Here is a 14,010-nt window from a genome sequence, read left to right as displayed (position 1 = left end):
TTAATGAATAGTTGACTGCCTGTAGCATAATTCACCTGGCAGGCTTGCTTTCACATACATTTCTTGTCTTCTGTAACTCCTTCTTTTGTTAATATTAATGAACACAGAATAATTCTGCGTGTAAGACAATCTGTGACTCTCTGAAAATGGGAGCAGCAGGCACTGAACATCTGTTCACCTCTGGGTGTTAAGATCTGCTCTAGCATTAAGTGTGGGTGTCTCTGGGTTGCTGACCTTCGCTGTGCACCTTCCCTTGCTGCCCTGGGAAGTACATCTGCAGCTGCATCACAACAGGGCAATTTCTGGGCAGGTGGGGAAAAATGCAGCTTTTTGTGGGGAAATTCATAGTAAAGAGCAGGATGTTGGTTTTTTGTTTTTTGTATTTTTTTTTTTTTTAATATTTCTGTTGAATCGGGGGGGAAAAAAAAGTAAAAGTTTTTCTGGTCTAAAAGGCTCCATTAGGCAAAGGAACTACAGCTGTTCCTTTTCCTCATTCAGGCTACAGACTGACCTGCACATCATGTGCTGCTGAAATACTGCATGTGTGTGGTGGAAGAGCACGGTGTCATCAGCAAGGAAGATTCCAAGGAAATAACAGAACCCCAGCAGGTTGATCTGTGCCTCGTGCTCCTGCCTGACGTGCAGTGAGTCGATGTGCTCACACCTCCCATGGGAAGGCTGCTGTGCTTTGACATCTCTGGAGCCAATTTTGAATGTGATGGAAGGAGATGCTGAGCCGTATCATCACATACAAGTCAGAGGTAGCTGAATTCTTGCTTTTCAAGCATTCTCCAATTTGCTTTCCCTTATTACTGAGTACTTGATTATGTGGCCATCATAAAGCTCTTTCATTACAAAGTGAACGCAAACGTGGAATAATTGGAAGAAGATGAAAAGGAAAAAAGAAATGTATACAAAACCATGAGGAAAAAAAGAGTATTAGAAAAAGGCAAGAGAAGAGGGTGGGGATGGGATTTGAAATGGAAAGAGACAGAGCCTTGCAATCTTTGGTCATCCTTCACCTCGGTGAGTGGACTCATGATATTTCTAAAAGAAGGAAGGAAGAAGGACAGCAGCGCAGCCTGGATCCCAGATGACACAGGGCAGAAGAAAGGGAAGTGTTCTTGACTTGTCTTCTGCTCCAAGAAGTGTGGAGGTCTCTCTTCAAGCATAGGAGGAGGAGAGCGGAGCTGCAGTCCTGGGAGAATGGGAGCAGTGGTGCTGGTGCTGGTGGTGGTGAAGGCTTTTGTTGGCTGCAGGGGTGAGTAACTGCTTCCTTGTATGAGAAGAAAAACTAAAGAACTAAGAGGGTAGGAGAATTCTTTTCAATTATGATGTCCTGCTTTTTTTAAAAGTTGTGAAGTGTGTAAAGCCATTAGTTTCTTCTTGAAAAATAGAGCCTGAGAGTTCACAAGTCTCCTTTGGGAAGACTCCTATCAGGGACACCCAGCTGCTTCGAGAGTGCAGCAGACAGGGCAGAGTGAGGCAGGTTGGCTCCATGTGCCACAGCAGGATCAAAACAGGACCTTTCAGGATCCTTGCAGAGGACATGCTCTGATGTGCTGTTACCTTCCAAAACTGTCCTTGTGAAGCTGGAATGTGCACGTTCCTCTAGAATTTGGTAGGTGGATGGTTGGATTGCATGATCTTGGAGGTCTTTTCCAACCTGAGCAATTCTATGATTCCAATTTAATAATGCATCTCCGTTGCTCTGCTAGCGTGGTCCTGGGAAGAAGAGAGATGGCTGTAACTGTGACGGCTTATGAAGGCACATAATTCCTCTTGATTACTCCTGATGTCCTGGCTCTCCAGTGCATTAGGAGAGGTGACAGTAGAACCTTGGCTTCAATTCATATGCCCATGAAACATATGTGCTGCTCCTGGGACAGCCTCACTGGACAGAGAGTTGGAAAGAGTGGGAGAATAAATGAAATATCACAAAGTCCACACCCCCTCCTCCTGTGCCCATTTGAGTCCTGGCAGTGTTTATCTGGCTGAGACAGATACCAACCAAGGAATCCAGGTCAGAGCTGAAGTTCTCCAAGGCTAATGCAAAAAGATTGGGCTTGATCTAGTGTTCCAAATCTGGTAGTCCAGACCAGTAAAGGCAGATACCTGCCTGCATAGTTCTTCCATGCCACCACGAATGCTGGTGCTATCAGGCTAGGAAGGAGGTGCTCAGCTCTTTTACAAATGGACCAAAGTGTAAGAACTCTTTTCTTCTCTTTTTCATGCACTGCTGATGATACAAATCTCTCTCACTACTTTGCTTCTTCCAAACCTGCTCTGCGGGTTTCTGTCTATTCAGCTCTACCTCCCCCAGTGTGAGAACTGACACCCTTTTTCTGGAAGTCTCAGGAAGCATCTCAGTTTAATAAGCATCACAGGGAGGAAACGTTTCTTTTAAAAATACCATCTTGGGGATGAGTATTTTGTTGGTGCTGTCAGAAATAAGCTTCCACAGAGCTCAGCCCCAGCAGCTCCCTCAGGTGCCCGTGTGGACAGAGATCCACAGACCCGCTCCGCACCCAAAGGGCCCCTCCTGCGGCTCAGAGACAGCACTGCTGCACAGAGAAGGGCTTCTCCCTGCACGGCTGCACTGCTGCCTCCGTGAGCAACAGGGTAGTTTTGTAAGAAGCTAATGATGCTAAGGAGTGCAAACACTGAGTCTTACATGCACGCTTATTGCAGTGACACAGTAAACGTGATTTGTTCACCATTCTTCCTGTACAGGGGGTACAGGACAATGCAGCAAGTGGTGCTGTCAGAACAAGCAGTGTCAGCAGTAGAGGGAGAGGCCACTGCTGTTTGCGTCATCCTGCAAGTATAAGCAGAAAGCCAAGCAGCAGAAGTACTGTGTGAAGGCTGCGGCTAGGGAGCAGGAATAAGAGATGCTCCTGAAGTTCTTGTGAAGGCTGCAGCTGTGATGCCGCTACTGGAGGTGGGATTTGTGCCTCTCGGTACTGAGAAGGAATTGAGAACTGGCCTGTGTCCAGAGAGAAGCAATAAGAATAGCCATGAGTTTGATGTAGCTGTTCACTTCCCCATGCTCAGTGAGATGGGGGCAGGCCCAGATTTAGCTGCCTGTGGTCTAGTGCATAACTAAGACGCTACCACATGCCGGCTTCCACTGCCTCGTGGCATCTGTTGGTCCTAAGGGATGTTCCCCTCTTCTGCTGCATTTTTGTTTCTTCCCTTCAATTGTTGTTTCTTTGCAGCCCTCCTGGATCTGTCTGGTGCAGCTCAGGTCAAAGGGGTATGGATGGGATCCACCACTATACCATGTACCTACACGCCTTCACGAGGTTTCACACAGCAGGTGCTCACCTGGCGCATAGAGAGAGACCTCAGCACCTCCACCATCTTTCGGAGGGATGCTTCTGGTGATCACATCCTGTTATCTCGGTTCCGAAACCGAGTCAGTGTCCCAAAGAGCAGCCCAGGGGATGCCTCACTCCACATCACAGACCTCGAAATTCCTGACAGCGGACACTACACCTGTCAAGTCAGCTGGAGGTCTGAAAACTACAGCCTGATAACGAAGGAGGTGACCACTACAGTTAAAGTCGCCAAAGGTAATCCAGCAATAAAGCTTTGCTGTTGTATAATCTGCAGAACAATTCGGAGAAGAGGCAGTTCACTCCATTCTGCCTGCCCATATCCATATCGAGTTGGGTGTTGAGGTACCTGGATGGGAAGAGCCTTCTGCTCAGTTCTGTGCGTTCAGGAAGGGATAGCAGTGAGTCTGCACTCACTGTGGTGTGGATCTGCCAGTGGGACACAGATCCAGGTGCACCCAGGACTGGATCTGGTTCTGTGCAGATACACAATGTCCCTGGCTCTTGTAGCACATGGGAATCATGCTGGCCGGACGTGCCTTCCCCCCTTTCCAAGCACTCTCAGTGCTTGGCAGAGCATCAGCAGAGCAGGCTGATGTGGTGCAGCAGTGGCAATAGGTGACACAGCTGGTGCACATCTATATCCATAGGCACAGCTGCACAGAGCGCAACCCAGTGGTGATGTCCTGGGAAAGGACCGTGAGGATGGGAGTTGCTTTAGTGTGAGGGAAACCTTCCCCTACCACAGCCACCATGACCCATCTGCTTTGTCTTGTAGTGGCTGTGACCAAGCCCACCATTGTGGCTGGAGAGCTGGGGCTGGCTGTGCCAGTGGGAGCCAAGGCTAGCCTGACTTGTGTGGCACAAGGGTCCCCCCCCATCAGCTACCACTGGTTCCGGATGGCACCAGGCAGGAGTGGGCAGCTCCTGGGCAATGAAGCTGAGCTGGTGTGGAGCAGCCTGCAGCCCTCTGATGCAGGGGTGTACTACTGCGAGGTGAAGAACAGGGTCAATACCCAGATGGTGCAGCGCAGTGATGCTGTTGAGCTGACAGTGAGAGGTGAGTCCCAGCCCTCAACTCCTCATTGAGGCAGACACAGAGGGGTGCAGGGTTTGGGTGCATAATGCCAAATGTGGATCGTGTCCTGCCTGCTTCAGAGTGTAGCAGGTCAGGCAAAGCCCAGGAGATAGCACCCAGCCCCTGGCAGCATGGCTGAGCAGGAGGGAGCCTGCCTCAGCCCTCAGCGCACCTCATGGTGCCTGGCAAGCCATGCTGGCAGTGTGAGGCCGATGCTATAGTGCCTATGGAGAAGGACTCCAGGCATCCAGGAGTGGCTGGGGGAGCGCTGCATCCTGCGGGCACACATTGAGCCTCCCTGCCCTTTTCATTTGCAGATCTGTCTGTCACGACGGAGGCATACCGCCCAGCCACAGGTCAGCAGGGAGCAATGTGTGACCAGGGTGAGGGGCTGGGGGCTGGGAGCTGACCCAGTGCTTAGCAGTAATAACAGCAATCTTGGGATGATGCTTAAGTCAGTCCAAAAGTCACCAAGACGACAAGCTGATGCAATGCCTGAAATCCTTCCCAAGAGCACATGCAGACCATGTACTGCCACTTCGGTTCCCTACCGCAGTCTCTTGGCAACCATCCATGGGAACACAAACTCAATGATGCCCACATAAAACTGGCCCAGAGGAGGGGGGAAGCTTATATTGATATCTACAATTAGGCATGCCACCTCAGACTCTCCTTAGACCTTAGAAAGGACCGAACAGAAACAACAGATACAAATGAGACAAAAGCCTCTGTAAAGCAGCTGCTTTCCTTGCCAAGGATATCTCCTCTGAGGAAGGATGCAAAGTTGCCAGATCATCTCTGTGGGTTGTGGGAACTCAGACCTGGGCTACGGTAGAACCTCTTGTGGAAACTTTAACACTGAGGTCATTTCATCTGAATCAATTGTGTGCCACCATAGCAGGTCATGTAAATCAGCTTCAGCAGCTAGAAGTTAAGGGAAGGGGCTGCTTATTTCCAGAACTTATCTATTTCCACGGCAGATTGGAATTGCACTGCACACTTCTCATTCTTGTTGGTTTTGCAGATCTGCCTGAAGCTGCAGTGACTTCTGAGAATGTTGTGGGATACCCAGAAACAGATGAAACAACTCAGAGTAAGTTGAGACATCGGTGTAACTCAAGATTGAGGGACCCGAACTGACTGCTCAGTATCTTCCATTCCAAAGTTTGTGTTCTGTATTTTGGCTACAAATGGCATTGCTAGCTGTTCTCAAGGGACCTAGATGTTTTTTAGGGACTCTTAGAATAAACCAGATACTTCTAGGGAAAAAAGAAATACGTTCCATAGCCAGAACATCCAGACTTCTTGCAGCATTCCTGACCAGCAGTTCATTCTGCTCTCAAGGCTGGAGCAACAAAAAGGACTGTGTGCAAACTGACTCTCTGTACCTCAGCTAAGTTTGCAGTGCCATGGTAGGTTTGAACATGCTCCAAATACAATTGGACAGCATCCTTGAATGAAAAGTGTTAAGGGCACCATCTGAAAGTCTTTCTTCAATGGCATGCACTGCACAATTCCGCCCTGCTCACAGCTACAGCCCCAGCACTCAGCAGGAGGCTCTGGCTCACATAAAAATACCCATGTGGGGCCAAATGGGCAAGATGCTGCTACATGGGGAGTAGCAGGGACATAGTCAAGTAGTGCACAACTGCACGCAGAGCTCAGGGGCTGGCTGGGCCTCCAGGATGTGGTCAGCACCATGTAAGTGCTGTTGCAGCCTGGGAGGGCTTCTCTGTTTGAAAGTCTTGTGCCATATTGCTACAGGTTCCTGGAGGACTCACCTGTACCTGGTCATCCCGATTGCTGTGTTGGGTGGTGCTGTGGTTTTCCTTGTCATTTTTGCTATTGCTTGTGCTAGAAAGCCCAAAAATGGTGAGTAGATTGTTGTGGGGAGCTTGAATACCTGCCGTGGTTTGGCTTTGAGGGCTTTGTGGGCTGGGGTTGGTACTGTCCTCACAGCTGTGTGTGACGGCTCTGGTAGCTGAAGACACTTGACCAAAGCAGATACAAATTAAAATAGGTGGTGAAAGACTGAAAAAGGCATTTCCTTTTTATTAACAAATACAGAATATATTTATTGAATGCTTGAACACACAAGAGCATGCACTTTCTAAAAATTATTTTTGTTAAAGGCATTCAGAACAGCATCTTTTTAATAGGGGTGGGCAGGTAGGGCAGGGCACTGTGCTCCCTCCAGCCCCATTCCTATCCCCACAGTCCCATCACTCTGCCTTGGCCCCCTCCTTGCCCCACTGTCCCCCCAGGGAGCAACAAGGTGGATTCCTGAAGGTGCAAATACCTGGAAGCATCTGTGGTTTCTTTGTTGGTTTTGCTTGCTTTCTTCCCTTTTTATTTTTATTTCTGGGGTACATTCGTCATAAAATGTACTGATGCATATCTTCAATTCTTCCTTTTTTTCAGAATCCATCTATGAAGTTGCTTTGTAAGTACAATTTTTCACCTATTATGTAGAGAAGACTTTTGAGGGCATCATACTGTTATTTGTTTCAGAAAAGCCTTTTTACTCAGCAAAAAGCCAGAGATTTCTTTTATCTGTCTGGGACAGAGTTAATATTCCTCATAACACCCCTAACACTGCTTTACATTTGTGCCTAAAACAGTGTCAGTAACCCCACAGGGATTTGGCTATTGCTGAGCACTTGTGCAGCACCAAGGCTCTCTTTCCAACCCACAGAGGCCAGCAGGTCAGGGTTGGCAACAGCTTGGGTAGGACGCAGCCAGGACAGCTGACCTATCCTGACCACAAAGATTTTCCACACCGTATGACACCCAGCTCAACAGTAATGCTGAGGGATGTGGGAGGAGCTGGGGGAGGCGTTTCTGGTTACATCAATTGCCTTTGGAAGCAACCATCACGTGTACTGAGGCTCGGATTCCCAGGCAGTGGCTGGGTATTGACAGCCGATGGGAAGCAAAGAATAAATCACCCTGCTTCTTTCTGATCGCTTCCACACGTGGCCTTTGCTTTTGTCATTAAAGTGCCTCTAACTTAATTCGAGAACTTGTCCATCTTACATTCTCTCCATTATGCAGAGGAGGTGGAGTGAGATAGCAGCTGTTAAGGGGGATTTAGTCCTCATTCTTAAGAATGTCTCTTTGTTTCAGCCACAGCACTGCAGATGTGATTAGATTGGACACTGATGTGGAAGTCCCTGTTAAGTGCAGAAAAGAGAAGATAAATTCTGAGACTGAAGAATCCTATGAAAATGTTACCGTGACATGCAACAACTATGAGAGCATAACAGGCAACAGCTATGAGAGCACATGCCTGAGTAAAGATGCTGAGAGTGAGACCCTTGTGAATGCAATGGAATCAGAATACGAAGTACAGAACTTTCAGTAGAGTACCAGCATTTCCCACGTGAGCAGCTGTGCAGAAGATGAGGCTACAGATACTGAGCGGTAAACTTTACCAAGGGAAACTATTCTTCCTGTCTGCCTTCTCCTCTGATAAATATACCAGTTTTACTGCTTTCTTTAACTCAGGGGAACTTCTTAGGATTTGGCAAATGAGTCCCTGCCCAGTGGTGCAGAAACCTTCAGCCAAGCGGCTGTCTGTCCACACATTTTTAAATAGCAAATAATTTCTGAGCAGCCTGAAGGAGCAAAGTGAGAAAGAAATGCTCTGAAGGGGTGGAAACAGAAACATCCTTTGCCTCCAGGTCAAAGTGCAGCTGGGTGCAACACTGCTAGCCAATAACACCAGCAAGACGCACTCTCAAGTGCATGTTCCCCTGTTTGGGCATGCCAGACTGCGAGGAGCCAAGAACTGTACTGGAAATGGATGGCTTCTGGCTTTTACAGTCCAGCAGATACTGGTCGTACTGCTTGTTTGTTCTGGAGTTGTCTTGTTGTTAGAGGATACTAAAAAGACTACAGAAGGGGTTGATATCTCAGGAATATCATTTAGCAATCAAACTGGAGCTCCTCACAAGTGGGAATAACCCTGTAGGTGATGAGCCTCTTAACTAGCACCCTCTGTTTTTCTTCTGGCAAAGCAGAGCTGGTTTTGAAGGGATTGCTAGCACTTCATTTTGCAGTGTGGAAGCCAGAAGCATGATAAAAAAGCGTTGCAGAGAGAAATCTGAGGCATTTGGAACAGCGACTGAGTAAGGGAGATCCTGGATCCAGCAGACTGACACCGACTCACTGTATGGGACATGACTAAATCTGGTTACACTTGGGATGTTCATGCTTGTCTACCTAATGAGGGTGCCGTGAGCTTTCATTTGTAAAATGCCTTGATTAGTGCACTGCCATTTGTTTCCCATGGCAAATATAAAGTACTTCAAAAGCATCTGTAGTAGATGCTTTCTGGCTTTCTTGGTGTTTTACCACACAGTGCCTTCACATGTCTGTTGTTTGCAAATTTGTGCTCTTTCTCTGTCTTCTGGTTCGATTATGTAGAACGGATAGGCGTACAGACCAGACATGGCCAGCATTTGACTTTTGGCCTTTGGCACAGTAGCAACATCCTTTTCTCCAAATTGGAAAGATGGATTTGATGGGTGGACTGGTCAACAGACAAAGAACTGGATGCAGAATCGAGGCCAGAGAGTGTTTGTCAATGGCTCCATGTCTGGATGGAGATCAGTGATGTGTGGTGTCCCCCGGGGGTCAGAACTGGGACTGATACTCTTTAATATCTTCATCAGTGACAGCAACAGTGGGATCGAGTGCACCCTCAGCAGTTTGCTGATACCCCAAGCTGTGAGGTGTGGCAGACACACCAGAGGGATGTGATGCCATCCAGAGGGACTGAGACAGGCTCAAGCAGTGGGCCCAGGTGAACCTCATGAAGTTCAGCAGATCCAAATGTGGGGTCTTGCACTTGGGTCGAGGCAACCCTCACTACCAATACAAACTGGGGGATGAAAGGAATGATAAAAAAGCATTGCAGAGAGAAATCTGAGGCATTTGGAATAGTGACTGAGTAAGGGAGATCCTGGATGAAAAAGCCCTGGGGGTACTGGTGGGTGGAAGGCTGGACAGGAACCAACAGTATGCCTCACAGCCCAGAAAGCCAACCGTATGCTGGGCTGAATCAAAAGATGTGTGGCCAGCAGGGCAAGAGAGGTGATCCTGCACTTCTACTCTACGCTGTGAAGCTTCACCTGGAGCACTGCATCCAGACAGGAGAGACATAGACCTGTTGGAGAGCATCCAGAGGAGGGCCACAGAAATGATCCCAGGGATGGAACACCTCTCCAACGATGACAGGCTGCGACCCGGGGCTGTTCAGCCTGAAGAGAAGGCTGCGAGGTGACCTGAGAGTGGCCTTTCGGTATCTAAAGGGGAGCTGTGGGAATGAAGGGGACAGCCTCTGTAGCAGGGTCTGTGGTGATGGAACAAGGGTAAATGGCTTCAAGCATAAAAGGGGAGATTTAGGTTGGATATGTGGTGGTGAGGCACCGGAACAGGTTGCAGAGAGATGTGGAGGATACTCCAACCCTGGAAACTTTCACGGTAAGGCTGGATCAGGCCCTGGGCAACCTGGGAGCTGTGGTTGTCCCTGTTCATTGCAGGGGAGTTGGACTAGATGACCTCTGAAGGTCCCTTCCAACTGTAAGGGAATCTCTGACTCTGTGACTTGGAAGTTTGACCTGGGTTTCCTTTTTAGAGAGGACAGGTGAGAGACATCAAGCCCACACCACGCTCCTCTCATTATTTCAACCACAGTTGCAGGCACTGCACGATGGCTGTGCTGCAGCGCCAGGATGCTGAGCTTCCTGAGTTGCAGGTAGCACCCAGCAGGACTGTGTCCCCAGGGGCTACGCGGGGCTCAGCCTCATGCTAAGCATTGATCTGCACACGTGTGTTGCTGGTGCTTCCACCTGGCCTGCTCCCTGCTCCTGCCTGCTGGAGAGGAGGGTAGCTGTGTCCTGGCTGAGGAGGAGAAGTGCTGGGATTGCTGGAAATATGTGCGAGGGGCTCTTTTGCTTTGTCTCTGGGTAGCTCATCCTGAAAGGGCTATGTGCTCTTTGTAACTCATGCACTCACTGCAGAGTGCACCTCACAGAAGCTGGCCTTGAAGGCGCAGGGTTGAAACAGTAGTGTTGGTGCTGCCAGTCTTGGGTGAAGCAGGACAAAAGAAATGAGGAAAATGGGGAGCTGCAGCCCTTTGCACAGAGAGCAGAAGCATATGGTATGAGGCCAGTGCTATGTTGGAAGGAACTGAAAGCTTCTGAGCTTCCCAATTGTCATCACAGCAGACAAAATGTAGAACATGGCTCTCTTTTCTTCCACTCCAAGTCTCAAGCTCATTCATTTACAGCTAGCCTAATGTGTTAGGTAAGATTTACTTTCAATATAAGCTCCAGACTTCACATTCCCTCACTGACTATGTAACAATGTGATTTCTCCAAACTGCGCTTCCTCCCAGCATCAATCTTCCCTGAGCAACTCCAGGCAGTTTCCTCAGGAGCCCTGAATTCAAGGAGAGGCTGCAAAAGAAGAAAGCAACAGGAACAAAGAAAGAGGTAGCAAACACCTCAGCTGGAGCGCATCCTGAGTACCTCAGCTGTTGGCACTGCCTCCAGTCCAGGCAGCAAAATGGCCTTGGTCACCAGGGAAAGACGCACACATTCTGCTGTGCCCAAGTTGTTGTTCCCTCTATGCACCACATGCTTATTTTTTATTTATATTTTTTGCGTGCTTGGTAGTAAAAGCCAGTGGGAACAGAATGTTTTCCTCCTGAAAGCCGTAGAGGGCTCTGCTGTGTCACATCTCATCAAACAGAACTTCTCCTTTCCTTGTGCTGGTCATTCACCCAGTGACATGGCTCATCTGACAGAGCCCAGTTCTACACTAGCACAGAAAGGGAAACCTCAGCTTCCGCTCTGAAACTACAGGGTCTCCAGAAAAGTACACTATTTCTAGCAGCCAGCACAATATCATGAGACTTGAAGCTCCCCACACTTCTGTACAGCTGTGCAGACCTGCTGGCTTCTAAACTGCCAGGTTTAGGCCAGCCATCAGAGCCCTCCTGAACCTGCTGCTCTCAACAGAGAGAGGAGAGAAAGGCTCTGGTAGAGAAGTTTGTCCCCCTCTGCTTTGGTATTTCTCACAGAATAAGAATGGATTAACTTTTCTAAAAGCAAAAGCTGTAAATGCATAACAAAACAACTGTAAAGAGCTTAAAATGAACACTGGGCTAGCTGTACTGCACTGCACTGCACAACACTTCAGGCCTGCTGCAACCCGGAGGTCTGTGAGGGTGACGAGAGCTGGGGCTGATGTATCTACCAGCTACATTAAGGATCCACAGAGGACAAAACAAACCCTCAAATAATAGACTTTGCTCTCTTTTGAAGCTGACCTCAGTGATACTGATCAGAGTGATGTCTGTGAGTCATGCGTAGGTGTTGGAAAGAGACCACGGGAGTGTGAGTCACAGCGGGTAGGACCGTGTTTGTCCAGAAGCACACAGTGAGCCCTGCTGATAGGACTTACTCAGAAAGCAGAACACAGTTTGCTTAGGCCAAACTACATGTTAATTGGTCCCAGCTTTGTACAAACTCCAACTTCTTCAAAATATTTAGGAAAAAAAACCCCAAAACTTAGTATTAAAAAATATCAATATTCTCAAATACCACAAAATTTGACCTAAAAGAAAGGTCAGTAGGGCTTTGGCATTTTTCTCTCAGCGTCTGAGCAAAGCAGTTAGTCAAACTGGGCTGGGCACTTGTGCTCTGTCAGCTGCGCCCCTCGCTCACCAAGGGCTATCTCAAGCTGTGTGTCTGATATGCTACAAGGCTGTCCTTAAAAAAAAATGCTAAGAGAGCATTAGATCTTCAAGCAAGGTCACTTAGAGAGAATTATTTGAACAAAATAGAAACGTGGCAAAAGCAAGAAGCAGCCTTGCTGCAAGTGCTGACTAGGAAGACCCAGCCAAAACCAAATAACACTACTGCAAGGAAAAGTAATGGACTCCATGGTCTTTCTCAAAAACAGCCCAGTTCTGTTCTCCCAGTGCAGAAGAACTGTACTAGCACTCCTGTAGCAGTTTGCCACTAGAATACCACTCCAACAGGCATCCCTGAGACCAGGGTGGAAAGGAAACCTGACAGCATGAAATCAGCGGGGCACCCACTAACAGTGGGGCGGTTTGTTCCGTACCTTGTTGGGTTTTTAGAGAGGAGCAGAATATGGGCGTGAAGGAGTCCATCGCCTCGGTGCACGGCCGTGTTGCTCAGCAAGTGCCTCACTTGGGGTATTTGACAAACTGACACTCTGCCAGACTGAGTGTCAAACTCAGCTTGTCAAATACACGCAGTGCTGCACTGCAGCTCTCAGCAGGCTGTCACCATCCTCGCTGCGGTGCTGTCCTGGGCTAACAGAAGGAAAAGAGCGCTGAAGCTGCTGTTAACTCCAGAGGCATATTCCATTTAGCAAACATCATCATCCCTCCTATACTTCCCCATTCCAACACATCTGGGGAGGCAGACATTGCCTTCCTGCTGAGGAAAATGCTATATTTGTTGAAGTGCGGAAGATCTGTGGAGCTGGAAATAATGCTGAGTTCTAAGCTCTCCCTTTAGCTAAAGATCAACTTTGGTAGCTTGAAATATTGACAAAATATCCATCTGAGCACTCAGACATGCCATTTGGGTACAACATCATGAAGACAAATGTCTCTCTAGACACACAACGTCTAGACAAAGACCTGGAGAACATATTGCAGGGGAACAATTCTGCACAGGGCAGAGATAAGAGCATGATTTTTCACCAGGCTTCTCACCACTTCCATTTCTGTTCTCCTAAGCTTAAATGAGTTTTTGGGGGCTTCTAGCACTTGGTTTCTTTTATTTGCCTCTCTGTTAATTTTGCAATCAAGTGGTCATATGCTTTCCAGTGCCCAATTCTAGATATGTATTTCTGCTATAGCCAGTCTGACAGATCCCAAGGAACACAGGCTGGGGTGAAATCCTGGCTTTACGCACTTCAGAGTTCCTACTAACAGGAACAGGATTCGTGTTTTACCTCATACTGTACACTAACGGTTAAAAGGGATCTTTCTACCTAAACCTAAAGATTTGAAAAGGGAACCCTTCAAGCCTATCTGGAAAAAGGCACAACTCTGCCTCACAACTCTGCTCCCAGAGTCTGCCTGCCAGCAGGAAGCTGCACTGCTCATTGTAAAGCCTGTGATGTTAAAAACTGAGCTGCTCCACAGAGAAACACTGAACTTCTCGGGGAATGAAGTGAAACTTTCTCTTCCTCTGCCGAATTAATCCCCTTCTGCTTCATTTCCAGCACACAAGAATCTCTCCTGCAATAAACAGAACTCTCCACCCTCATACATGGACATTCTCCATGTCCCTTTAGGCGTGAACATAACCTTCCCTCTCCCATTATTCCTTTGCACAAAGGCCAGAAGATGCTGCCAGCTCCCCTGTTCCTTTAAGAAGAGTGGGAATTAAACTCAGAAAAGCACCTGAAGAACTTTAAAAAAACTAGACAATAGTAATAGCAGTATCTCTCTTAACTCGTACTGTGATGGGATGTTGGCAGTTCAGAATTCAAACAGCTTTGAATTCCAGCATGTTCAACTCTCTCAGAAATTCATTGTGA

The 14,010-nt window shown here is 48.0% G+C and overlaps 1 protein-coding gene and 1 long non-coding RNA gene across 4 annotated transcripts; one reads left to right on the top strand and one right to left on the bottom strand.

Annotated features, from left to right (window-relative positions):
* The first annotated feature begins 1,044 nt into the window (after positions 1-1,044).
* Positions 1,045-8,776, top strand: VSIG4 (V-set and immunoglobulin domain containing 4). 2 transcript variants are annotated; one of them, XM_042824944.1, is made up of 8 exons: positions 1,045-1,261; positions 3,219-3,575; positions 4,117-4,398; positions 4,734-4,772; positions 5,441-5,509; positions 6,181-6,288; positions 6,838-6,859; positions 7,543-8,776. In XM_042824944.1, exons 1-8 carry the CDS (start codon positions 1,207-1,209, stop codon positions 7,778-7,780), a joined length of 1,170 nt encoding a protein of 389 aa, XP_042680878.1. In that variant the 5' UTR covers positions 1,045-1,206; the 3' UTR covers positions 7,781-8,776. The 2 variants fall into 2 exon arrangements, with proteins under 2 accessions (XP_042680878.1, XP_042680879.1); XM_042824945.1 differs by lacking the exon at positions 4,734-4,772.
* On the bottom strand, positions 6,441-12,830 carry LOC122163605. Of its 2 annotated transcripts, none has more exons than XR_006170009.1 (2): positions 12,556-12,830; positions 6,441-10,880 (listed from the first exon to the last, which is right to left on the bottom strand). It is a non-coding gene; the product is annotated as an uncharacterized LOC122163605 (long non-coding RNA). The 2 variants fall into 2 exon arrangements; XR_006170008.1 differs by having other exon boundaries at positions 6,441-7,589.
* Between the last annotated feature and the right edge of the window lie 1,180 nt (positions 12,831-14,010).

This window comes from Centrocercus urophasianus, unplaced genomic scaffold (genome assembly GCF_019232065.1).
Source record: "Centrocercus urophasianus isolate 14NV4802_14NV808 unplaced genomic scaffold, USGS_Curo_1.0 seq_24, whole genome shotgun sequence".
NCBI lineage: Eukaryota > Metazoa > Chordata > Aves > Galliformes > Phasianidae > Centrocercus > Centrocercus urophasianus.
This window is presented reverse-complemented; position numbering and strand designations above follow the sequence as displayed.